Here is a 26,115-nt window from a genome sequence, read left to right as displayed (position 1 = left end):
ATAAATCACTGTACAATTTTACTTTTTGTGGTGGATCTTGGGAGCCTTTCTGCCATTTTATTGAATGCGTGAAAGATGCTGTGACCCATCGGTGCTCTAGAGGATGTTCTCTGCTCCTTCCCATGCCAAGCATTCAGTGGGAGAGGTAAGGACATGTCCTCAGATCTACAGTTACTCTCTATCAGGCTAGATCTGTATCTGACAACAGAGTATGGACTTACTGCCCTGTGCTGCCTTCATCTTCAAAAGAGAAAAGAAATGGCCTTGTGCTTCACACATTTATAAAACAACTTTTTAAAGGTATTCATAGAAATTCATTTTCTTGCAGTTACCCTGCATCTGCACTAAAGTGCTGGATCACATGTAAAACAAGATGCTTACCAGCAGTAGTAGACCAGTAGCACTAGAGATGATGTCCTAGTACTAGCACTATGGCATGTATCGTTTGCCGACTGCAAACCAGAGTCTTCAGGGAAACAGCCCTTCCAACTGAGCAGCATTCAGCACCAACCTGCTTATCAAACACTCTCCTAGCCTCCCCTCATCAGCTTAGGACACGAATCGCAGCCAGGATGGACTACCGGGCGTTCAACCCTGCTTGTTTTGCCAGCCCACCTGTTGCAGTGAAGATTGTGAGCAACATGCACCTGGATCATTGAGTTTCTGTGTCTGTGACAGGAACAAGCCACTTCTCCTTGGCTACTTCTCTAAAGCAGTAAAGATAAACTGAATGTGGGCACAGGCTGAAAAGAGACGTCTCTGGTGAGGATACTAAGTTGGGGGCAGAAGACTATGAGAAGGTTTTATTCCAAAATAAACATGACAGTTTCAAAGACCCCCATCTTCTAGCAGCTTGAGCCAGGCACCAGATATTTAACACTTAAAGTTTTTACTTATTTCTAGCACAGACAGTACACAAGTTGGCAGATCCTCTAATTAAAACCATAGACATTTTAGGCCAATTGTAACAATCGTGCAACAAAAATAAATCACGGAAGACTGTGGATTTCATCAGCAGGTTAGAAAATTAGACTTGTCCTTACTGATATCTGACTTCAGCTGTGCCAATACCTGCTTTAAGCACCTTGAACATTAATAAGTCCAGCAATAAAAAATATTAAATGCATCTCCACCCCTAAATAACATATTCTTCTGCAAAAAGTACACCATGGACAGCCATTCCCTCCAAGTCAAGAAAGAGGCTGATGTGCAATACACGGCTTTGCTGATACTAAAGGACCTGACCCATCTCCTCTTCCTCTTATGCTGCAATCAAGCTCCCCCCTTTCTAATCTCCCAGGAGAAATCCACAATCTGTTCAACTCAAGACTTAGACACCAATTGTGAAGCCACGTAAGTATCATTGAGGCAACATGTCCTGAATTATATTGCAATTGGACATTCTGTATTGTGTCCCTTGTTCCATATACAACAATTGTGCTGGGTTACTCAAACAGAAGGTCTTCATCCTTCTCTTCTGCTAAGAGATTGGCTGGTTCACGTTCCCCACCAGCAGCCCTCCGTAGCTCCCGTTCTTTCTCAGATTTTTCTTTCAAAACTTTTTTCTTTTCCTGTATCTTTTTTAACCTGTGATGAGAAATGTGGTTTAGCTGTAAAAGCAACATGACATTTTCATTAAACAGGCAAGCAGCAAGGGTGCCATACAATACGGATACTATAAAGCTGTCTGGAGAAGTTCCCCAGGAAATGAAAGTCCTGTAACAAATGGCAAAAGGTTTTATTCACTAGCTGCTCCCATTGAAAAAGTTCATCTCTGCAGACTAGCACATTTCTTCATCCATACTATAAATTATATCCTTGACCTTAGGCACTGCTTTATACTACTCTGCTTGTCTTTAGTGAAGTTAATTCTCCTTTAATTCATTTCAGGTCTGACATGTTTGCTTCCGGTAGCCCAGAACACTGACTGCCATGGCAGAAGCGTCCCTAAAGCTGAACACCTTGGTGCACTGCATCGCCGCTCTTCCTCTGGGGGAATGATAGGACAGTTACGTACAACCTAGTAGGACAGATTTGGTTGTAACTACGTTACAAGTAATTACAGATCTCCAGTTGCCCAGCTCTGAAACTCAATAGGCAGTAAGAACTAGGTCACATTTAACAGCGTTCATTGCCATATGTGGTGCACAGTTCTCAAAGTCCCTTCTGAGGAATAGTCTATTTGAGAAAAAGAGACCAGTTTAGTCTATTTTTAGATATTTACCTGTAGAATTCCTCTCGTTCTCGTTCATCCAGTTCTGTGATGATATAAGAAAGAGTACGCTCAATCCTGGGAATAATCACTAAAAAAATATAAATAAGGGAGTTGTTTGCTGTTACATTAGCCAAGAAGTTATCTAATGCAGCGCACAGATTGTTATTCAAAGTCAATCCAGTAATTCTTTTGGCTAGGGGAAACTTAGATCCTTAATGATAGATCATAATATTTCATTATGGAAAAGTACACAAAACTGTTTTCTTCAGCAAGTTCAGGACTAAACTAGGACTCGCAACATCACAGAATCTCCCACAACACATTCTTTTGAAAGATACAATGGAATCAGTAAGTGCTGATCCCTGATAGCTTGCAAAGTCCTTTTTTACCACGGAAGTGGTTAAAAAAAGTCCTGCAAGAGGTGGGCAAGAACTGAATTAAAACTATGTTTTTAACATCACATCCTTTTCAGAACCTTCTTTTCCATACAGCACTTTTACGCAAAGAATTATGATCTCTGTTTGAAAAAGTTGTCGTGAAAACAAATATTCAAATATAACACAATCAAAAAGGAATGGGTAAGACATTAAAGAAAGGTTTAACGCCCAACTGGGCAAGTTATGTGTTAGAACCACTTTTTGAAAAGAGAAAGCTGTTATTGGCACTACCCAAGTAGTGGAAGGCTCCAGAGAAAACCTTTTCTACAATCAAAGCTGCCGAGTGATAAACTGCAGCTTAAGGCCTGCGCATTCAAAGGAACAAGACTATGAAAAACAGCGCTGAAATAAGTTATTGCATACAGGCAAAGATAATTAAACCCCAGCTATCAGCAACTCAGAACTAATCAAAGCACCCTGGCTACTGCAGCAAAAGGAATCACAGCAATATTGTGCACAGGTAGTACTTAAGAAATTGCAAGAAACAAATTTACCAACAAGATGATGAAGGATAAGGAATTCAGATGAAATAAAAATACCAGAGTATTAACATTAGAACTGTTTCATTTCCTGTAACATAAACCTCAATAGGTTAGCAAGATTTCTTGCTGGATGCCTACTCTACAATCCCATCTAAAACCAACAAAAGAAGTCACCAGCTCTCCGCTGTACACTGCCGTTACAGTTGTAAAAGCCATTATGGTAGCTATGAGAACGTCTTAATGCATAGGAACAACCTGTCCTTTGTTTCTAATCAACAGCTTGCACTAAATAAGTCAAAGTTGCTAGCAGAGACTCCAGAATGTGTCTGTGAAATCTTTGGTCTACAGCTTCTCACTCCTCATTACTCTCTCATGTTTGCATATTCATGTCTCTCTGTGTGCTCCAGTCCATTCCATTAGGCTTTTAATTTTTGTTCTTACTTGCAATATGCTTTGCTGTATTTCTTTCTGAAGAGTTCTTGAACTGGTTAGAAATCCTGTCAACGAGAAAGCTATCAAAAGGAGATTGGCTTCCATGACCCTGCTCCTCATCTTGCATGGAGACAGTAAAAATGGGACACATCCCAAATGGAAAAATACTCACCATGTTCAATTGCATTCACACGTCTGTTTGTTATTTTAATGGCTTCATCCAAAGTAACAAAGGATGTCTGATGGAATGGGAATAAATAATTAATACATAACAAGACAAACCTAGCATTTCCATCAATTCTATACACAAAGCCAAGTCCACAGTGTGGTGTTACAGACTACATTCTTGATAGAAGCAGAATTTTTTCTACTACTGTCACTGGGACGCTGACTACTGCACATTAGCAGTTACTAACCACCAAAAAAAGTTGGCTGGTAGCATTAAGGAGTAAGGACTTTTTGAAGTGCTAATTTAACGCTTTCATGGCTGAAAAAGGTTTGCAATTTTGTACAGTACTGGGACTAAACAAGTACAGTACAGCTCGAAGTATTAAGTCACTGAGACTATATTACTTGCATTTCAGAACAGTTAGAAACCAACAATCCCCTTTTTCTTCTCTCACCAACCTGTAAAGAGGCCAGTTCCACAAGCAGCTCCACAGCTTTGGCATAGTTCCTCTTCAGCTTAGCCAGCTGTTCTCCACCTCTGGCCAAGCCAGTCAGCTCATAACCTGAAAAAAAAACCAACCAAATCATCAAATAGTATTTTGCTATTACTACCATGATGGTTTCTTACTAGATAAAAATTAGAACTCAGACAGCCCAGCAAGTGGCAAGTTAAAGCCTTTGCCCATTAACAAACTGTCTTCGTAGTGGTTTATGTTACGACAGATCATTGCTGTGCATTTCCACACTAAGATCTACCAGTCTCAAAACCTGGTAATTCAAGACAAGCCTTCTCCTTTCCTGAAAAACTCATAGATTTAGGAAATTAAAATCCACTATAGTCCCTAACAATCCCTCCGTGCCAGAAGAACAGAGCAAAGCATCACAGAGGACGTAAGTACACCTATGCCTATGACATAAACTGATGTATTGGCAAGACACAGGAAGTATTTTTGTATTAACATGGAATAGCCATTAGTACGTAAAAGACAGAAAAACGCTTGGTTTGTACTTACTGTCCCCTCCTTCCTGGTAATGCTCAAAAACTGGCAAGGTTACACCTGAGAAAAGTGAACAAGAATGTGTGTATGAGACATAAAAGGTTATAAATTTATTAAGTACAACTCACTTTTACCCCACTTGCTTCTAACAAATTATGTAAGCTCAAAAGTTTTGTTTCCAAACTCTTCCTATATAGCTTGGAATTATTAAGCCAGGCTGGTTCTGACATTTTCATGTGGAACTTCAGAACCGTACTGAGATCACAGCAATCTAGGCACATTAAAAAATCAGGAAAGTGTTACAGTTTATCCAGTGTTCAGCATTACTATGTTTCTGTTTAGTAATGTATTCCCTGTGCTTAAGGAATATTTTAACCATTCAGTCCTGATTTACGTTTATTGTTTTCCTCATAGACAATTACTGATATTTAATTTCCTGAAACTTATTTAATTTTTGTTATTTTATTTCCTGATCTCTTTTTCAGTAAAGATCTACGGAGGTTACACTTTGTCTGAAGATCTAAAAATTGGACTGCAAGTCACACAAAATCATTTAATTTTATGAGAGGTAAATAACTAAACATAAAAAATATCTGCTGTATGTCAAAAAGCAGCAAATTACAAGCGTTCCTACCCTAAGACAAATAAGAGAAATAAAGAAGAAGAGACTGGATACATCCCTGCATATTTCAGTCTCCTCCCACAATTCCTGTAAGAGTTGAAATACTCATAGTCTGGAAAAATCACCTGCTACATTGTCTTTTTTAGCTCTGACCTTGACTTGAGCTTTGTTCACATTTTGGATAACAGTGGTGCTGTAAGGAAGAAAACATACAATTTAATCAGGAAAGCTGAAGTAGCTCATTAAGTCACCATTATAAACAAGATGAAGTAGGTATCACATAGCTGTAAAGGTTTGGAAACTGCAGCTCAATTCTCTATGCAATTCACTGCACAGATTTTGAAGCTAACATAGAAGCTTTGAAAGAAATAGGTTTCCAGCAATGTTTGGGAATTTAGAAGATGCAGGGTGTGAAATGTAACTTTAGAAATGTCTTGGATCAAGCACACAAAGCATATCTAAAAATTTGCCATTTATCTGGCAAATTACTTTAAAATATTTTAATAGAATGGAGTCTAATCAACCGGTGAGACTTTTTTTCCTAATGAAGTTGAAGGAATATGAATATTTTAAAGCAGACCAAGGCCACAACATTTTCCTTTGAGTTTATATGTCTTTGTTCTTTCAGAGCAGTAACAAACTTCAGCTTGTACAACAACTTGTGTTGAAGAATTCTTGTGTCTTAAGGTCTTCCAAGAACAGGTAACTACAGCCAACTCTTTAACTGAAGTACAGATTCCTTTCAGGGTGGAATCTGACTGTTGTTTATAGTTAAACACCGAGACTGGTTAGGACAGGAAACAGCACACTGTCCAAGTGAAAGGGCAAAGAGACTTTCCTCCAGCAGAACACAAATTACTACTGTGCCTGATCAATTAGTTCTTCCCCACTAATTGTTAGTACCATCAGCTGAATCACTACCACTTCCCCAACCTTATTCCAAAAGATCTTTGCACACTTGAATGAATTACACAAACAGTTAGAACTGTAATTTATTAAAATACAATTAAAAAATATGCAACTGGATGAAAAAAGATTTGTTTTCTCTCTCACACACAGCCCTCAGCAGCCCTAGGGAGACAAGAGGTCAATGAGATAGGAGGCTGGAACAATTAGGAAGATTTCTGTATGACTTAGTGGGGGAAAATAACACAGATTGCATCCAGCCCTCAGATTCACAAGGGAGATGAAAATAATAAGTAGTCCAATACTCTGCTATAAATTCTTGTTTCCCCAAATTTTAGATTCCAGGCTGCAAAAAGCAACACCTTCTCAAATCAAAGATTTGTATGTAAAGCAAGTTCTGTTAATCTTTCTACTTCATTTTGCTTCCAACGGAGTACTCATTTTCATCATGCAAATTATCTCTCTCCTGCAGCGATATCTCCCACCTCTTCCTAATGGAATTCAGTTCATCCTGTCCATGCCTTGCCCACTGTAGGGTTTTTTTTTTCTTTTTAAAGTGCATTTAAGAATTTTACTTTTTTTCCAAAAGAGAAATCAAGACCTTGTTGTTCACTCTCTCCCATGGGTAGGACATCAACAAGATCAGCAATTCTCACCTGAAATCTCCTGCTGTAAACTTTGCCTCAGCAAGCGAAAAGGCAGCTTCTCTCATCACCTCACCCATCAACATCTTAGTCTGTTTACAGAAAAAAAAGAGGCAGCAAATACAAGGCACATCATTGCTCCTTTTCCAGGATAAGTAACTAACAGCATAAAGAAAGTAAGAAAGTCCTGTATGTATAGTTTATTCTCAAACTGCAAATCATAATTCCCAGGTGAGTGGCAAGAAAAGAAATATGTTTCACTGACTCAGAAGCAGCAAGAGCTTTATCTGTCTTAGTAATCACAGAATTCTACTATATGAGTTAGTAGGATGGGAGTTAAATCACATAAATAAAATGGCTCATAGGAAAACACTCTTACTTCATATCGTACTGAATACTATTGAGACAGCTGAAGTTGTTTTTCAACACACAGAGATGTGTGGCTTTGAAGCTGCGCTCTCCCCCTACTTCTTTTTTTCCCACGTTTTACACAGTTGAAGCCTTGTAGCTGAAAAACGGGCTATCAAGAAGCAAGAGACAGTCTATAGGAGACAAGATACAGAGTGCCAAGAGCTTGTGTACAGCACGGCAACAAAGCACTGCTGCTAACCATGGATATCACAGCAGCTGCAGTACAACTAAAGCCCATCTAGTATGGTAGAAGCGAGCAAGCCTTAGCAGGCTTTAGTGAATAACTTAGATTTGTCATTCATGTTGCAAACTAAGAAGCAGGACTTCGCGTTTCTTCATAAAGGAACAAGTTCCATCCGGACAAAACTTCTGCTTTCTAGTGTACCTAGTCATGCAGGAAGTGTTACAGTTCTGCAGTGTTCTCTCAAGCCAGGCAAAGAAATAAACTGGGGCAACAAAACATGTTAAATCCACTCCTGAAGTATTTGGCAGCACCAGAGCAAATTCCTTCTAATCTAGAAAAGATGATAGGGAACTCGGGACACAAAAGCAAGCAGAGCCTAGAATTGTTTGGAAAGAGGTGAAAAACTAATTCTCACAAAATTTCTATATCGTTGCAGCCAGGAAAACATAATTCTGCTCATCTGTCCTCAGTGGCCTCAGTCACGAAAACCAGGTTACCCAAAAGTTGTCCGACATTGCAGCCTACCTTATGAAGTTAATAGAACAGGGATGCACAATATTCTGACAGAATAAACAGATTTCAAATAAAGTGACCCAAAGACAGGAAAATTCTAATTGACCTACCTCAATAATTTTCTTAAGGATCTGCCTGAAACGAAGTGTCAAAGCATCAGATTTTTTCTTCAAGAGGTTACGACCTGTTTGGGCTCCTTTCAAACGAGCCTTCATGATGGTCTGAGCCCTGTTGAACAGAGTAATAAATAAAAATGTCCTGCATCATCTGAAGGGATCAGGAAAAAACTTGCGCAAAGTTTTCTGACATGGATGTGACTGAAATTATGAAGCAGTCAAGAAACACTAATGCAGTAAAACTGACAAGTCATTTTTTCAGCACTTCCATAATAGGAAATAAGAGTTTTCTTTTTCTTGGCTTACAAGTACCAGAAATGCACCAGAAATCAAACTGCCCCAAAAGCCCACTGTCAGAGTGACAGTGGTGTTGCTTTTAAGCTCTTTTACTGCTAAGCAATCTTCTCAAATTTCATGTGATCGTAACTGTTGATGCTGCGTTCTGATTTTACAGAGCAACAAGGCACAGCCAGCTTATGCCCTGGTTTAAAGACAGTCAGAAAGTGTAATGATTCTGTATTTTCATGTGCCGCACAGGAGATTTACAAGCTATTTAAGACAATAAGAAGTAACATCAGGTTAAAAGGGCTATCAGCAAGCCAGCTGTAGCATTGCATATCCTTTACTTCCAACAGCACACTTGCAGGTTTCTCATATGGAATTAGGAACTGAAGAAGGGTCCAAACCGTGCTTCCCTCTCTCTTGTGGAGTATATTTTAATTTGAAGAACACATTTTATTTAACCAGAATAGCAAGAGCCACAAGCTGTGCTAAACTAAGCTACCACTTTGTTCATGCATTCACTATACTCAAAAGACAATACTCAGTCAACTCTATGTGAAGAGAAGCCTTGTTCACTTCCTCTCTGACCCTGGAAAATGTAAGTATAATTAAGATTCTACCTACACAATGGAATCCATTACTTTCCACATCTCCTGGCATGTGATGAGACTAGCTCCATTAAAGCCTGCCAAATACTTACAACTGAAAAGCACAAATACTTTGAGTGTTTATGACTAAAAAAAAAAGACGATGAATAAAAAGGCAGCTTTACTTTCACCACCTGTCTCTGCCACCACCTTGAACCAGTTCGCTCTGTTCACCACCTGCCAGAGACTGCCTGACCTTCTGGTTCAAGCAAGATTTTACAGGCTCCGAAAGTGCATTAAACAAAGTCTTGCTTACTGTCAAGGAGACTGAGCAGCTTCCGTAATTCATTATCACAGAAAAGGCTCAGAAAAGGCTCATACCAGCAAGTCACTTCATAAAGATTAAAAAAACAAAAAACAATCTAACCCCCCCCCAAACCCTTGTGAAATTCTGTCAGTTAACTAAAAAAAAAAAAACAAAAAACACCACCTGTTGCGGATGCAGGCTATCATTATTTTATCATCCTAACTTACATTCCCATCAAAATATTACCCATATTATTGGTCTATGACCTCATTTGAAAAAGGGCTTGTGAATACTAAACCTTTGTACATCACCATCTTCTTGTCACAATGATTTATCAGCCCGCAAAATCGGATACCGTCTAAAATTGACTCAAGTGCCTCCTACTAAGGCAGGTAAACTGAATGAAAAGAGCGCTGTCAAAGAGCAGGCGCAAGACTAGACAACTTAGCACATGCAATAATTTATTTCTGAGCTGAGTTTCAAAACAGAACTTTTACAATGTAATGCATTAATCTTTCTATATAAACTGTTATTTCATATGTCCTGAGCTCATATATGGGGGAATAATTATTATTCTGCATTTGAGGTTTTCTGTCCTGCAAGGCACCTTTTTATAAAGGCTACATCCAGGCATCAACCCAGTTTTATGCAAGAAGATTCAAAACAGCCTTTCACCTTAAGGCGAAGTCTTTCTGTCCTGGAGAGAAACTGGACAGGATTATTAAAACCGCACTTTTATTAGCAGATCAGTTGCAGTTGTTTGGGTTTGTTCCACTGTGGGCAGCTTTCTGAGCCTTGTCAGGAGACAGCTGATTTCATGACAAAGCGTTTGCTGTCACTATCTGGAAAATTACTTGACTGCCTACTGCAGCTACGCATTTTACTTCCTTCGTTTTTTAACACTTCATGGCCAACCTCTTGTACAGCAGCTTCACCCAGTAAAAAGCAAAGGGAACCTAGAGTTTGATTCATGAATTTTTTTCTTATACATATATTCTACCAACTGCTCTTTTAAAAAAATAAAAGTGTGCCTAACTGCACGATTTTAAACAGTGTTCCCTCTACAGGGAGCGCTTGCTGCTGGCGCTGGGCTGGTACTGAGCTTGGGAAGGGAAACCGAGGAGACTCTGCCCGTGGCAAGGGGGGGTTGAAATCAGATGATCTTAAAGGTCCCTTCCAAGTCAAACCAGGGACGGGAGACCCGGGGGGACGTGGAGACACAAGGGGCGTGGGGAGACCCAAACGATGGGGAATCCCCCAGGGTCACGGAGACCCAAGGGGGAGACCCCAGGGGCAGGGAACTCCAAAGGTCGGGGAGCCCCCATGGACGGGGAGCCCCTGGGGAGATGGGGAGCCCCCGGAGAAGATGGGAAGACCCAGGCGCATGGGGAGCCCCCAAGGGGCTCGGGGAGCTCCAAGCGGGACGGGGAGCCCCAAGGGGTTCGGGGAGTTCCCAGGGACGGGGAGCCTCCAGAGGGGACGGGGACCCCCAAGAGGACAGGGAGCCCCATGGACGGGGAGGCCTCGGGGGGACAGGGACGGAGCCGGCGCCGCCACCCCATGCGCGCTCCCCCTACTCACATCCGCGAGGGGAAGATCTCGATGCGGTCCTTGCCCGACATGACGGCGGCGGCGGGGCCCTGTCACCGCTGTCACTGCTGTCACCGCTGCCACCACAGCCTCCAGAGACGCGGCCCCGCCCCCGCGCAGTCACGTGCGCCTAGGGGCCCGGAAGGAAGCGGTGTTGGGGAGGGGTGGAGGGGTGGATAAGGGGGACGCTCTGCCTCAGCGCCGGCACTCTATGATGCCGATGAGGCGGCGGGCGGGCGGAGAGGGGGGCGCTCTGCCCCGGCGCCTGCACTCTATGGTGCTGATGCGGCGTGGGGAGGGCGAGCGCATGTGCAGTCGGGCCGCACGCCGCGAGGGAGCGGGAGCAGCGCGGGGCTCCGGGCCGCGAGTGCAGAGCGGGACCCTCGGCCGCCGCCAGGTGAGCGGGACCGGGCTAAGGATGGGTCTGGGCGGGCCCAGGGTGGGCGCCGAGCCGGGCCCGGCCCTGCCCTGCCCTGCCCTGCCCTCCGCGTCCCGGGGCTCCCGCCGGGCGCTGCCCGTGCCCGCCAGGCCTCGGCCGCGGAGCCGCTGTTAGGAGGCTTCTCCGGTTTCCCCGATTTTCACGGAGACTGGTGTGGGCGAGGGGACCCGGAGCTCGGCTGAGGCGTCTCTGGCGTCTGGGAAACGATGTGTTGCTGCCAAGAGGCTTCCTGCGGCCCCCCGAAGTGAAAGGAACATCAGCTCTGGAATCCCCAGCAGAGGAGGGAGATGGAGCTGTTGGAACGGGTCCAGAGGAGGGCTGCAAGGATGGTCAGAGGGCGGGAGCACCTCCCGTATGAGGACAGGCTGAGAGAGTTGGGGTTGTTGAGCCTGGAGAACGGAACGCTTCGAGGAGGTCTTATAGCGACCTTCCAGTACCTGAAGGGGGCCTACAGGAAAGCTGGGGAGGGACTGTTTACAAAACCATGAAGTGATAGGATGAGGGGCAATGGCTATAAACGGGAGAGGGGCAGGTTTAGACTAGCCATAAGGAGAAATTTCTTCACTATGAGGGTGGTGAGACACTGGCACGGGTTGCCCAGGGAAGCCGTGGGTGCCCCATCCCTGGAGGTGTTCAAGGCCGGGTTGGATGGGGCCTTGGGCAGCCTGATTTAATGAGAGGTGTCCCTGCCCATGGACACTGGATGGGCATGGAACTGGATGGGCTTTAGGGTCCCTTCCAACCTAAACTATTCTATGATTCTTTATGAATGGAAGGTCTGTGCAGAGCGTTGTTTGTCCATTCCCACTTGCTGTGGCTGGGGTTCGCTGCCTTGTGGTAGGTCTTTGTTCTGTATCGCATGTAGTATTGAGCCAAACCGTGTTAAATGGGCCGGAAAAGCAAACTGTAAAGTTTTTAATTTTAATCTTGGAGTTCATGGAGTTCAACTTCAAATTAAATGAAGTTATAGGAAACATTTAGAAGAGTGTTTTTTTTAATCCTTGGGTAGTCTGCATTTCCCCTTCTTGGAAGTTAAGAGTGGAAATAAAGGTCGATGCAATCTTCTGAATTATATGGCCGTGTATAGATAGTGCTTGGCATTACTCTCTTCTTAAATTCTCGCATAGCTGGAAGCCGTTACCAGTACTGTAAATGTCAAGAGTAAAACTTCAAAATGGTGATTACAGCTGATACCTTCTGAAGGGGCAATGCATTTTACTTGACATTTTGAAGGCCTGCTTATGGAATCTTAGTTTGGTTGGAAGGGACCTTAAAGATCATCCAGTTCCAACCCCGTCTTCTGTGGGCAGGGACACCTCCCACCATACCATGCTGCTCAAAACCCCATCCACCCTGGTCTTTAATGCCTCCAGGGACGGGGCATCCAGAACTTCTCCTGAAGGGAACTTTCTGTATGGAACTTCTAGCTGTAGACAAAAGGAATTGACCTAATATGATTAGCAGTGGTGAGCATGTGGATTCATTGTTAGAGAAATTAAGCCTTTTAGGCATTCATTCTTATCTCAACATAATTAGGAAGCATTCATTTTGTAATTTTTTTTTTAACGTGAATCCTGTTTTGATTTTCAGGCTTTTTATGTCCCGAGTAGCAATACATTGAGGGGCACTTTTTTCTTTTTTTTTTTTAGTGCTTCCTTAATGTCAGGCTAATTCTGCCTTCTGCTCTGGTTATTGCCTTTGCTTTCTTTGCTGACACGTGGCTTCTGAAGCCGGTCTTACAGGATTATTCCAAACACCCTGTGCGGAGTTTAGGAAGTCATCTTCTGGAATGTAGAGTCTCTTCCTTCTCAGTCCTAGAGAAGCCTCACTCTCCCTCTTACATTCTTAACCTCTTGCATGCTGTCTTAGTACATGCATACAAATAACTTCCTGAGCACTGCAGGCTGCTTCTCTCTGCGTCCTCCTATTGTTAAAAATCTGACTTAAAATTTTACACAGCCTCATAAATTTAGATGAATGCAAGGTGTGCACTGTCTACTTTTCACCACTTGAAGTATCTTCTCTGCAGTGTGCTATGTATGAGTAGCATGATAGCTGAAGTAGATAGTAAAGTCTAGGTAGCAAGATTTTCCTATTTTAATGCAAAATAATAGGATCTTAGCAAATGGTAACACTAAAATACTGGTTCATTTATTGCTTGCTTTCTGTTAAAACCCAAGCATGAATTGCAGATCGGGATAAGGCTTGTGAAATTTTTTGTATCAGTGTTCCTCTCTGTCGTCATCAGTCCTTCCTAGTTTTTTTCCCGTTTGTAGGAAAACGCAATGATGTACTATGAAATAGAACTTTTTGTTTCTTTCTGTTCAAATTCCAGGATGCCAGGACTAAGCTGTAGATTCTACCAGCATAAATTTCCAGAGGTGGAAGATGTAGTGATGGTCAATGTGCGATCTATTGCTGAAATGGGAGCCTATGTCAGCCTGTTAGAGTACAACAACATCGAAGGCATGATCCTTCTCAGTGAGCTGTCCAGAAGACGTATTCGTTCCATAAACAAACTCATCCGCATTGGGAGGAATGAGTGTGTAGTGGTCATAAGAGTTGACAAAGAGAAAGGTACTTTGGGGATATTGCGGGCTATTCCAGTGAGAGATGCAGATAAACTAATTGACTTAGGTATTCATTGTTTTGCCAGGCTTCTTTTTAAGGTGCTTAGGAAAAATAGACCATTATCTTACCATCTGATGTTTATGATTATTATTTCATTCCTCTTTGTCCTTTGGGAATCAGGTTAATGAAGGTCATTGATGTAATTTAAGTGGGTCCTTTGTCTCCTAGAAACCTGACTGCTGGTACAGTGTTCCTCAAGTAATCTGCTTTTCTAGAATACTTGTCAAACTGCAGTTAACTCGGAGATAAAATAATGACTGACAGGATAAGAAAAAGCAGAGAGGAAAGAAAGACAAGAAGAAAGTTATTTCAGATAGACCTGGAGTGATTAAGTTTCCCAGCATCTCTAATGAAAGAATACTTCCTCATACAAAATTATTTCATTAACAGAAGCACATCTGGAATTGACGTGGTCTTTTATTGAACCTTTACAGGAACTTATTGCTTGTGAGAAGTAGGTGGAAGCCTTTTCAAATTTACTAAGAGGTGATTTAAAAGAATATTTTTCACTGGCAGATGGTCCTTCCAAAAGAGTATCTGGGGAGTTAGAGTCAGAATTTGAGACCAGGTCTACATTATTAGAAAACTGTACAGAGCTAAACTGATGGAGTGCCAGCCTTGAATGAAATTGAGTTAAACACTACAAAAACATGTATCAAACATGCTTCTGTGCATGTTGGTGTGGTTTTTGCCAAGCCTGCATACAGCAACGTAGAAATGGATCACTCGTTGCTTAAATATTAAAAAAAATTCTTATAAGTTTTCAGGGAAACCATTAAGGCAGTAAGTTTAAAGAATGTCATACAAAAGATTTGCTATCATAAATATTTACAGTTCAAAGAATAATTTAATATCCAGATTTGAATCATGATTTCATCAAATTCATTAAGGTTTGTTTTATTACTTTCTGTAGCAACATACAGTGAGTGTAGGCAAGGGGCTAATCCTGAGTCAGAGAGTGTGCCTTTTATGCTTTTCTTTTGAAGCAACTAGGCTTAGTTTGCACAATGCCTGATACACTCAAAATTGTTTTCCTCTATAGGTTATATTGACTTGTCAAAAAGAAGAGTTTCTCCGGAGGAGGCAATTAAATGTGAAGACAAATTCACAAAATCGAAGACTGTAAGTTGCTTTGCTTTATTCCGGCGCTATGTATTTCCAGTTTCTTTCCTGAGCAACCAGAATCCACTGACAATAGTGAAATAAAATATTGCTCTCGTTTATTAGGTATATTCTCATTCTCATTTATGCATGCAAATATAGAAGCAGCTCATCTGTCCATGAGTGCTTTGCTAAGCTGCTTCTTAATTAATGAATAGATCAAGTAAGATGTCATTTGGAGATCTGTTATGTATAGAGTATATTTAAGTGATCAGGAATCCAAAAGTATATGCTAGTTTAGCACATTGTGGACAAATTTTATTGAAAAGGCACACAAGTAGTTTAAGGTGTTCACTCCAACCCTTACTACGGTGTGGTCTTATGCTTCCAAGAAGAAGGCTTCTAATCCTGTACTACTTTTGATTCTAAATTTTTGTTTTCAGTATTTGTTTTGAGGTTTTTAGCTCTCCTTTTGTGTTCAAGGTTTACAGCATCCTTCGCCACGTTGCTGAAGTCTTGGAGTACACTAAGGATGAGCAACTTGAGAGTCTGTTCCAGAGAACTGCCTGGGTATTTGATGACAAGTACAAAAGACCAGGATATGGTGCTTATGATGCGTTCAAGCATGCAGTCTCGTAAGGACATCTTTTCTACTTCTAGGGCTTGATTTCAAATTGCAGGGAAGTGTTTTCTGGAACAAATCCGTCATAATGTTGGTTTTGTTTGTTGTTTTGATTTTGGTTTTGTGGATTTTTTTTTTCAGGGATGTAGAATATACTGGTCAAGTAAACTTAGTTAATTCTTACATTAGTCTTCCAGTTGCCTTTTGTAGGTTTCTCTGTCTTGCTTTTTTTTCAAGTTCTCAGCACTTTTGAGAAAGAAGGCTCATAGTTAACTTGGTTTTATCCATTTTGGAGTCTGCTGTCAGGTTTTTAAAAGCAGTAATTGAATTTTGTGTGGAGAAAATACCGATACATTGGTGAATAATATGTTTTAAGTATAAAAGAAATGTGATTGCAAACACTAGAGAGATTTCTGTTGCTACAGATGAGCCTATGACATTTCTAACAGAAGAAGCACTGCTCTTGGTTCATCTGTCAGAATTTGCCCATTCTTAGTCCCAAGCAGAAGTTATCAAAAATATCTAGCTTTGTCTGAAGAGATTTCTGCTCATAGCTAACTCGCTCTTCCACTGCACAGGCAGAGCTTTTCCTTAAATGCAACAAGCTGCTACTCTATGCTTCCAAACAGAAACAATGGGAATGGGATCATGAACTTGGAAATGGAGCTATGCCTAGAAAGAGAAAATTGTGATGCTAAGGGACTATTGTGCCAAGATAGGTCACTTTTAATTTTTTATGAAGTCTGATATTTTAATTGACTTTCAGAGTTAACTCTTTGGTTTCCCTGTAAAGATTCTATGGTGAAATTGGCAATCCAAAATAGATTTCTCAATAAACATTTACGATTTTATTCTTTTATAGCACATAAACCTCTGAGTGATGAACCTGAGTTGAACGCTAGAGGGCAGTAATACAATTTTAGAAATTGCATTTGCTTTAAGACATAGGGTGTTGGTGGCGTTTTGATTGGCTTAAAAACGTCTTAGTATTTTTAGAGAAGAGACAACTTGTGTCCTTATTTAGACATAATGTGTTCTCTTCCGAAGAAGAATAATGATTTTTTAATGGTAGCAGTAAAGAGCAAATCTGGGAGGATTGCTGCAGAAGGAGTACTAGATCATTCTGTAACTGATAAATATTTACGTAAACACCTGTATAGTGAAAAAAACAGAAAACTGTAATTACTGTGGCTGTTGAAGCTTCTTTTAAACTCAGAAAAAATTCCTCTGTTCTCAAAACATTTCCATCAGTAATGCCTTAAAATTTCTGACAAAGGACTGCAATTTGTATTTGTTCCTGGTGGGCTCCTACTTAAAGCTATAGTGATTGAGCAGAAAAATGTGGATATTGCTGCCTTCCTATGCTTGCTGGAGACTTAGTGTGCCTTCTAAGAATTTGACTTGTTTTGCTGTTTATTTCTTAGTACTGAGGATTAGTGGTTTTGGGTGTCACACAGCATGATACCTGTGGCAGAATTTTAATGTGTATTTGCCCTCTGATCAGTGAAAAATAAACATCCAGGACCTATTTGTTGAATGCCTACAAAATGCTTATGCAAATTACTCAAAGATTTAACAGAAGAGATTATAAATTAAGAAGCAGAATTTGTGTGCACAATAAATCAGTTCTGCCATGCGGGCTTATTTTTGATGTGTAAAAAGCATGGCAAGTTTCTGGATTCTGTTTGCTTATGTTTGGTCCTTCTACTATCTCTTGCTGTATAAACTCAAGAAAGATGACAATTTATTAGCAGCAGAGACCAATCTCTGTTGATGTTTGCCTGCAGTCTGTATTGTAGGTGATCTGGTATTGCTTTTCGAAGAACCATAACTCCTGTCTGAAGAACAGAAACAATTTTTGTGAGGAGCTTTTTGGCTATGGTTTCTGTTTCAGATACATTTTGGATACAATTAATACAGCAATAAAGAGAATTGTCACCACTGCTTCAAACAAGAGCTACTAATTTATATGAGTAAACAACAGAGGAGTTTGCTTCTGTGATGTCTGTATTTTAAACTATTAGCTTGTGATGTAAAAAAAACTTTGTTCTTTCTTTAGCCAAGAATGTAGACAGCAGATAAGTATTTGTCTGTGATCCAGTCAGTATTAAAAAGAAGTATAGAATAATGTTGAATGAGTATAGGTCAGGTAGAACAACAAAACTCTTGTGTTTGAAAGAAATGCTAAAATAATTCAAAAAACTCAGATTCATCATGGATTCTCTTTTATGCAGTATGAGTTTATCTTCATGTTGCAGGAAACAAACAGCAAGCAAGCAGATATTTTTCTTACTCTGTGTATCATGTACAAATGGAGCTGGACAGAATTCATTACTTCTCTTTAAAAAAAAATCAGAACTTCCTTTCCAGGATCAGACTGAGTAAACTACATATCTGCTTTGTGGTTAAATGTTTCTAGTGGAAAATGTTTCGAAAACAGTTGTTTGTTTTTCTTCCTGTGTTTCAAAGGACTAAAATTTCCCTAATATCTTTGCCTAGTAGATCACTAGGATTATGCATAAGAATATTAAAGTAGTACCAGAAGTTAATGTTGTGTCATATTCCGCTTCAGTATAACTTCTGTGATGTTGTTTTACTTGCCTCAGAGACCCTGCAATCCTGGATAGCCTAGATCTGACAGAGGAAGAGAGACGTGTATTGATAGACAATATTAACAGACGTTTGACACCACAAGCAGTCAAAATCCGAGCTGGTGAGTTTTTTCTGGATGCTCATTGAACACATCTTGATGCTCACATTAATGTATCTTCTTGCGGACTATAAACTCAGTTGAAACTAATGGTTTGTAGTGATGATATTTGAGTGGAGTTGTTGTTCCAGAATTAAGACACCTTGATCAAGGATTGCTTGCAAAATGCCTATGCGAGTTCTGTCTTGAAGTCCAAGGTGGTTTGGCTTTTATTTTTTCCTTCAAACTGCATATTCCTTGGTACACAAAGTAGTTGTTCTGATATATAATGCATTCTATCATATTGGTGCACAATGAGTTTAAATATTTCAGTTATTACTGCATCCACAATATTCTTTTTTGTTATTCAGTGTTAAGTTGATTGATTACCTAACAGGATTATTGATCTCTTTCTGCACGGCTAGGCCATATATCCTAGACAGTTGTCCATGAATGTGTGAAAATAGAGATACGCTCACAGCAAAGTCGGAACTAACTGGTTGATTACAAACCATTCAGCAAGATGTATTAACTCAAACCTAGCATGTCTCTAATGTATTCATAAAGTGTACAAGCTGCTTTATGTCTTATTAACTCAGTGGAGGCAGAAAAAGCATGTGACTGCGCTGCTCAAGAAGGTGTACTTAAAAAAATTAAATCTGGTGGTACAACTAAGGAGTATCCTGAAAGCATGCTTGAGTTTAAACAGTCTGTGTAGCAGAGTCACACTTTATAACTATAATGAGAAATTGCCTCTGATCTGCAAGGGTCTATCGAAGAGCATTAGCACTTATTGATTACTGTTGAAAGAAGAAAAGGTAAGCCATATCCACATGACAGTGAAGTCAAGAAGAGAGTGTTCTCTTACTTCCTTCATCTTGCATGTTTTGTTGGGATGATCTAAGTTGTTTTTAATTTTGTCTTCAGAGCAAGCATAGTAACTTTCCATTGACTTCTAGTCTTATCCTGAGGCCAACTGGGATGCTCTCTTATGAATTTGTGATAGCTGAGAATTAGCAGGTCGTCAGTCACCTGGAAGTGAAACTGTCTTCTCTGTGTAGCTTAGTCTTGTGCCATTTCTACACAGATAAAGAAATCTTTGTGTTTAGACTACTCAGGGTATTACAGATACAGACCAGCATTAGTCTATACCTTCGTTTCCAAACATCTACTATAATAATATAAATATTATAAATATGTAAGCTATAGCTAATTCTTCCTAACTTTAATATAACTTACCATAAAAAAGTATATCTATTTCAATGCTTAAGAGATGTCTCTGTTGTAATTGCTGACAGAATTCCATGAATTTGTGGATGTGCCTTTTTTTCAAGTTTCATTTTTCCTGATCTTTCACTATCTCTGATATTTATTGCTTTTGTATCTTGCCACGGGAAATGCATAATAATTCCCATTTCATTTATTGCATGAGAGGTGGGTGAATGTGAGTATATAATTTCTTGCCTTGGTTTTTCAAAGCACAGTGTAAAACATTGTATGTCTAGAGAATTTATGAAGATTTTTATCTCAACTCAGAAGTCAAGAAAGTGAAATACCTTTGTCGGCTTTCGGAGCTACTGAGTCAGTCATAGATAAATATTGGATGCTAAAAAGCTTTATGAATGCTTAGGTTAAGAAGCTTTTAAAGATTCTATAGCTTCTGGTAACTTCAAAGTTTCATTATTTGAATTCCTCTGTCATAGATATTGAGGTTGCCTGTTATGGTTATGAAGGCATAGATGCAGTAAAAGAAGCTTTGAGAGCAGGCTTGAACTGTTCGACGGAGAACATGCCCATTAAAGTAAGTGTCTGTCTTACTCCTGAAATCAAAAGCAAAATTTCCTGATGCCTTCGGGTACCACTATCATACAACTGCAGTTGTCACCATCACGTAGCTGAGGCTGGGAAGCCACGTACTTGCTTTCAGATTCTTCCGTAGTTGGTCTGTAACACACTTCTTTCAACTTTGTGCTGCCAGGTGTTCTTGTGTCTGTGCTGTGCCTTCCCAAGCTGAAGGAGCCATATTTATTCTGTACGATGTTTTGAAGTCTGATAGTGCTACTATTGCTCCTTTATGTAGCCTTGGTTAGGGAGCAAGAAATTGTATATTCAGGTAGTATAATTATGTAAGAAAAGGAATGTTTCGTCTGTGTGTGAGTATTGGTAGAATGGCTACTGTGGCCAGGCCTAGTTTTTCTCCTCAACGATTTTAGAATATTGAGTGCATCACTGAATAAGTGTTTTCAACAAAAGTTGGAAGTGCTTCCCTTGAAAATGGTTTATTATAATGGATATTTGTAACAAAAGAAAAGATTACTTATCCAGTCATCTTCTTAAAGCAAACAAACAACATACCACAAAAATCCCCAACTGGTTATCACAGTCTTTTAATTGTTTGAGAAGTTATGTGATGGGCTGTTTTACTGGTGTGCAAAGTGGGTATTCTCTCTGCTTAGCAATATTTGTCTAAATAAATGTACTCTAGATGTTGGTGTTGGAAATCAGACAGGCTATGCATTTTGTCTGCTATTTCTGTCCAATTTGTTTATACTTCTAGAAGGGGTTTTTCTAATGGGAAAATGTTTCTTCTGTGAATTGTACGTTCAGAACTATGTTGTTTGTTTTGCTTTTGAGGTTTTTTCTTTATTTTTGGTTACTGAGTTTGCTTTTTTCTTTCCCCTGCCAATCTCTACAATGTAATAGATTAACCTGATAGCCCCTCCTCGTTATGTGATGACTACAACAACACTGGAGAGAACTGAAGGACTGTCTGTTCTAAATCAAGCTATGGCTGTAATTAAAGAAAAAATTGAGGAGAAGAGAGGAGTCTTTAATGTGCAGATGGAGGTAAGAACACTTAACATTAAAAATGTGATCTTTTTTCTTGCGGCATTTTAAAGTCGAGCAAGATCAATGGTGCTAGGAGAAATTTTAGCAAAAAAAAAGTATTACAAAACTGAAAAAAAACCCTAAGCTTCTGTGTTTCTTAGACTAAAAATTCTAGTTTTCCTGGATTTATTGTGTGACTTCAGGTTGTATTTCATCTCTTGCTCTTTATGTAGAATCAGAGCCTGCAAATATATACAATCTTTATTAATAACAGTTTACCATGTGTTCTGTTTTGATTTTTTTCAGCCTAAGGTGGTTACTGACACAGATGAGACCGAGCTTGCAAGGCAGTTGGAAAGACTGGAGAGGGAAAATGCTGAAGTGGATGGGGATGATGATGCTGAGGAAATGGAAGCCAAAACCGAAGACTAAATGTTCTTGGATAGTTAGAAGAGACAGAGCATATGAAAAATTAAAGACCCCATTGCAAACACTCTGGACTAAATGTTTCCAGTATTGAAAACTTCAGATGCAAATACTTGAAGTGTTTTAATGTTCTAAAAAGACCAATATGTGAAAGGCTCTTCTAAATAACATTTAATGCAGCAGCTTATACAGATCGAGTCCTTTGAAGGGAAGGTGCCTAGTCAGATTCAAGACACAGATCTGGCCAGAGGGAAGTTGTAGCCCCATGCCCCATATTTTCATATGTAACAATTCCTAATTGATGATTACAGCTCAGTGCATCTGTTAATCTGTTAATGATCTTTCCTGGGAGCACCAAAAGCAAGCAAGCTGAACAGTTCTATGCAGAATGTATTTCAGAAAATATTGAATAAATTTCTGGGTTATGTAACCCCCAAGTCTTTTTTCCTCTGGTCACATTGCCTATACTGATGTGAATACAAAACTGGAACAGTGTGATCAGTGGGTGACTCCACATTAACATTAGAAGGGCTTTCTTTGCTTTAAATTCAGCCAAGAATGAGTGGAACAAAGTTTTTCTTGAAAGTTTGTTGATGCACACTTGTTTAAAACAGCATTTCTTTTTTTTTTTTTTCTTTTCTCCATTTAGGAACTGAGAACTTGAAAACTTTTAACATAGCTTGTTACCATTCCAATAACCATAGCTAATAAATGAAAAATTGCATATAGTTGCATTTTGCTTCTATAGGTGAATATAGCGGGAGCTTTCATGAACTTACTCATACTTCAAAACAGTGTTGTTTTCTGAGCTCACTGCTGCATGACCTTCAGTTCTGCCTACCTTAAATCTAGTTTACACTGAACTGAGCTATTCACTCTAGAATCAACCTGTTTATCTTCTCTGAAGCAAAGAAATGAGATGTGCTTTCCCTGTTGGAGTATTGAAAAAAGAAAAATCCTGCTTTCCTTGTCTGTGGGAATTGGGGAGGGGGTGGTTAAGTAAACTTTTCCCAACTGCTAAATTTTTAAATGCATTTATTTCTTCTTTCATTGTCGTGTCCATATCTCCTTTTTTCTTAGTAGCTTGTGCTAGAGGGAAAATGCATGAAAACTGAGGCTTTGAGCCTTAAATAGGAATTCTTAATATTGGCACTGTGCAAGCAATGTAATTATGACAGTCTTGCCACAAAAGGCGTTCACCAAGAGCATACCGATTTCATAGAATCATTAGGTTGAAAAAGACCTTTTGAGATCAACTCCAACTATACCCATCCACTACTAAACTGTAGTGGGGGACTGTTTACAAAGGCTTGTGGTGATAGAACTAGGGGGAATGGGTATAAACTGGAGAGGGGCAGATTTAGACTAGACATGAGGAGGAATTTCTGCACCATGAGAGTGGTGAGGCACTGGCACAGGTTGCCCAGGGAAGCTGTGGCTGCCCCATCCCTGGAGGTGTTCAAGGCCAGGCTGGATGGGGCCTTGGGCAGCCTGATGTGGTGGGAGGTGTCCCTGCCCATGGCAACGGGGTTGGAACTGGCTGATCTGTAAGGTCCCTTCCAACCCTAACTATTCTATGATTCTGTGATTCTAATCTCATTTTCCTGACTGAACAGCTCTCCAAACTTTGCCCATCCACTAAAACAGTGGTTTGGCTTCCATTAAACAAAATAGTTGGGTACTCAGACAAAAGAACAAAGTTTTTACACACTAAAATGTTGCCATATGTTAACATTGTCAACAACACTGTAAAAGCAAAGCTCTGATAAATGAGCCACACGTGTGCTTTCATTGGAAATGGAGGCACCAATTAGTATCATCTCCAGGATCTGTTTTGGGGTGTTAACAGGTGAGTGTATTTTCTGTCAGTAACCTAGGCAAAAGTTTGCTAAAGGTGTTAAATAACTATAGAAGCTTTCCTGATTAGACCCTTAGCGACCTGGTGTACCCAATTCTGTGTCAATTTTGAGGGCCTAAAAAAAATTTGCCAGATGGTGAGGCTGGTAACAAAGCAGCTTCAAGATAAACACATTTCAATCACGCATTACGCTGGTGGATAGAATTGGGGTCTCCCGTTGCCTGAGTAAATTTTAATGAAGAAGCTTAAATAAAAAGTACAAGAGAACTTAGTTAATTTTTCTCCTGTTTTGCAGCAGGTGGAAGGAGGAGGTGTGAGATGGGCACTTTCAAGGCCGGTTAGCGAGCTGGGAGTAAGAGAGCGCTGAACCTGTGAAGCCAATGCTGAGCTGCAGCAGTGCTGCCTCTGTTGTCATAGCCTGTGACATAAGGATTGTTAGAAGATGTTGAGATGATACATTCTACCTCAGATGATCTGTTTTGTAGGTTTGGAACTGTGTTTGCTTACCAAGTGCTTAAAATAAGGGTTGTGAACATCTTTCTAGAGTTGCTAAAGCAAGGTAGCATGTTCCTGCTGTTCGTTTGCAACTGTCCTGTTTACTCAATCGTAATTGCAAGGACAAAATCTCTTCTTGTGTTCACGTAGTCAACTGAAGGGAAAGATATCTGTGGACAGGGATTGGCCTGATATCTTTGCTGTAAGGATCTCAGCTCGATTTTCATATCCCAAATTAATTTTGGAAGCCTGGCGGTTTCAAACAATTTTACTCATAGTGTCTGATAAAGACTCAGCAATACAAAAAAACCCCAAATGGAGGTACTGGATTAGGTCACTCACAGAGTCCAGTGATGTGCAGCCCAGTAACCTGTTTCCGATTAGGAGAAATAGTGGCCACTAAAGAAGAGGTCCCTGCTTTCTTAGGGCTGGTGTGGTTGCTCTGGTTTTTAATACAGAGATAATTCCTTGCTGTTTTTTCTCTGATTCTGGCATTTGGAGGGTTTTTTTGGTGCAGTAGGACCGGCATGTTGTTCTTCACTGTGGAATACGCACTTTAGTATTTAACTTTGGTATTTAATCATTTTTTGTTCCAGAGTCTAGACAATTAAACAACTTTCAAACGCTGCCACCTTTCTACAGTTAACTTTAAAAATGCTCTTGCGTCAGAATACCTCTAAACACTTGTCATCTCTCACTTTAAGACATGTTTCATTATTCTTTATTTTGAGGTGGTTTGTTCTCATCTTATTTCATCTCTGATTGTCTAAGGAAACGAGAGGTTTAAGGTGTCCTACACTGCAGGGCATCCTAGCATCTTAAGAAGCTGCTTTGAAAAAGCTGGGGATGTGTAATCCCCTGCGTTACATGATGGGCATTGCAGACCTTTGGGTGAGTTCTCTCAGTCAGTTGTTCATGGCTTCTTGAGGGACTGACCTGGAGGTACCAGTGAAGTAGTGCCGCCTGTGCTCGTAGCTGGCTCCTCCTGCTTTTCCCTTCAACCCTGAGTAGCGCCCTGTGGCCCTGAAGCCTGCAGCTGGTTCTGCTTGGCCATCCCAATGCAAATTCTACAGCATATAAAGTATTTTGGGGTCACTTTGAATGGAAAAAAATGTCAAGCACTCAACGGTGCTTTCTTTTTAAATAATAAACTGGCATGGAAAGCACTCTAAAATGCATCTGAGGAAAGAGAGTCTTCGCTTCAGTCAGTATCAAGTCCCACGGAAGACTTGATACAGAGCTCTCTGGGTTTATACAGATCGAAGCATGTCCTTTTCCTCCGGGAGACTTCAATGCCAGAACTTGCCTTCCTAGAACATGTGTGAATACTGCAGCCCACATCTACTGACTCATTTTATACTCTATGACCCTTTTCCCAAAAAGCCGTCTGGGAGATCTGTATTTACTGAGCCTCGGGGAGCAACACTGGGGCAGTTTGTTAGCCTTGATTAACTACAGAATGAGATGGGGAAAGGGAGGGCGTGTATGATAAATATCCAAAGAGTTGAAGAAATACTTTGAAGTGTTGAAGGCAGTGAAGGCTCTACATTGTAAAAAGTACTTGATACGAGACCTGTTTTTTAATGACCAGCTTCAGCAATGTTTGCTTCGCCGTTCACTGGTAGTTTGGCAATAAAATTCTTCATTGCTAACAGTAATTTTGCCAAGATCCGTTGGCAGGATTGTGGGTGGTCTGCATGCTGGAGAACAAGAGCTCACTCAGGTCTTTGGTGAAGGCTGGTTGTGGTGCAATTCTGAGATCACTGTCTGAGCGAAAGCCCCCTGCAAGCTTCTACCTGCCCTCGCGAGCATAAAATTATCTCACCTACCTTGTTATAAATTGCCTGCAGTAACAAGCTGAACAATGTGAAGTCAGACCTCAAATACCAAACTGTGGAACACGGTATTCCTGGAGCTGGTTATGTAGTGTGTGTCCAGTAAAAGCATGCAGCAGCAACGTGCACCTAGACTCGAGTTTTCTTCTTTGTTTTTCAAATTTAATTCTGATGTACAGGATGCTGTGAGCCGAAATTTGTTTTCTTTTTCCTGCTGATTGCATAAGGTTTTCTTTTTCCAAGATTCTGCTTCTGAGTACAACTTTTATTTACATATATAACATATATATGCAGAG

The 26,115-nt window shown here is 40.4% G+C and overlaps 2 protein-coding genes across 2 annotated transcripts; one reads left to right on the top strand and one right to left on the bottom strand.

Annotated features, from left to right (window-relative positions):
* Positions 1-39: 39 nt before the first annotated feature.
* On the bottom strand, positions 40-11,046 carry ATP6V1D (ATPase H+ transporting V1 subunit D). The gene is made up of 9 exons (XM_054067772.1): positions 10,886-11,046; positions 8,123-8,240; positions 6,917-6,996; positions 5,480-5,547; positions 4,748-4,792; positions 4,194-4,297; positions 3,739-3,805; positions 2,225-2,303; positions 40-1,587 (listed from the first exon to the last, which is right to left on the bottom strand). Exons 1-9 carry the CDS (start codon positions 10,924-10,926, stop codon positions 1,446-1,448), a joined length of 744 nt encoding a protein of 247 aa, XP_053923747.1. The 5' UTR covers positions 10,927-11,046; the 3' UTR covers positions 40-1,445.
* A 94-nt stretch (positions 11,047-11,140) lies between these two features.
* On the top strand, positions 11,141-21,991 carry EIF2S1 (eukaryotic translation initiation factor 2 subunit alpha). Its single transcript, XM_054068535.1, has 8 exons — positions 11,141-11,291; positions 13,669-13,910; positions 15,007-15,086; positions 15,549-15,700; positions 18,294-18,400; positions 20,080-20,177; positions 21,080-21,223; positions 21,512-21,991. Exons 2-8 carry the CDS (start codon positions 13,670-13,672, stop codon positions 21,635-21,637), a joined length of 948 nt encoding a protein of 315 aa, XP_053924510.1. The 5' UTR covers positions 11,141-11,291; position 13,669; the 3' UTR covers positions 21,638-21,991.
* The last annotated feature ends 4,124 nt before the right edge of the window (positions 21,992-26,115 follow it).

Source organism: Cuculus canorus, chromosome 5 (assembly GCF_017976375.1).
Source record: "Cuculus canorus isolate bCucCan1 chromosome 5, bCucCan1.pri, whole genome shotgun sequence".
NCBI lineage: Eukaryota > Metazoa > Chordata > Aves > Cuculiformes > Cuculidae > Cuculus > Cuculus canorus.
This window is presented reverse-complemented; position numbering and strand designations above follow the sequence as displayed.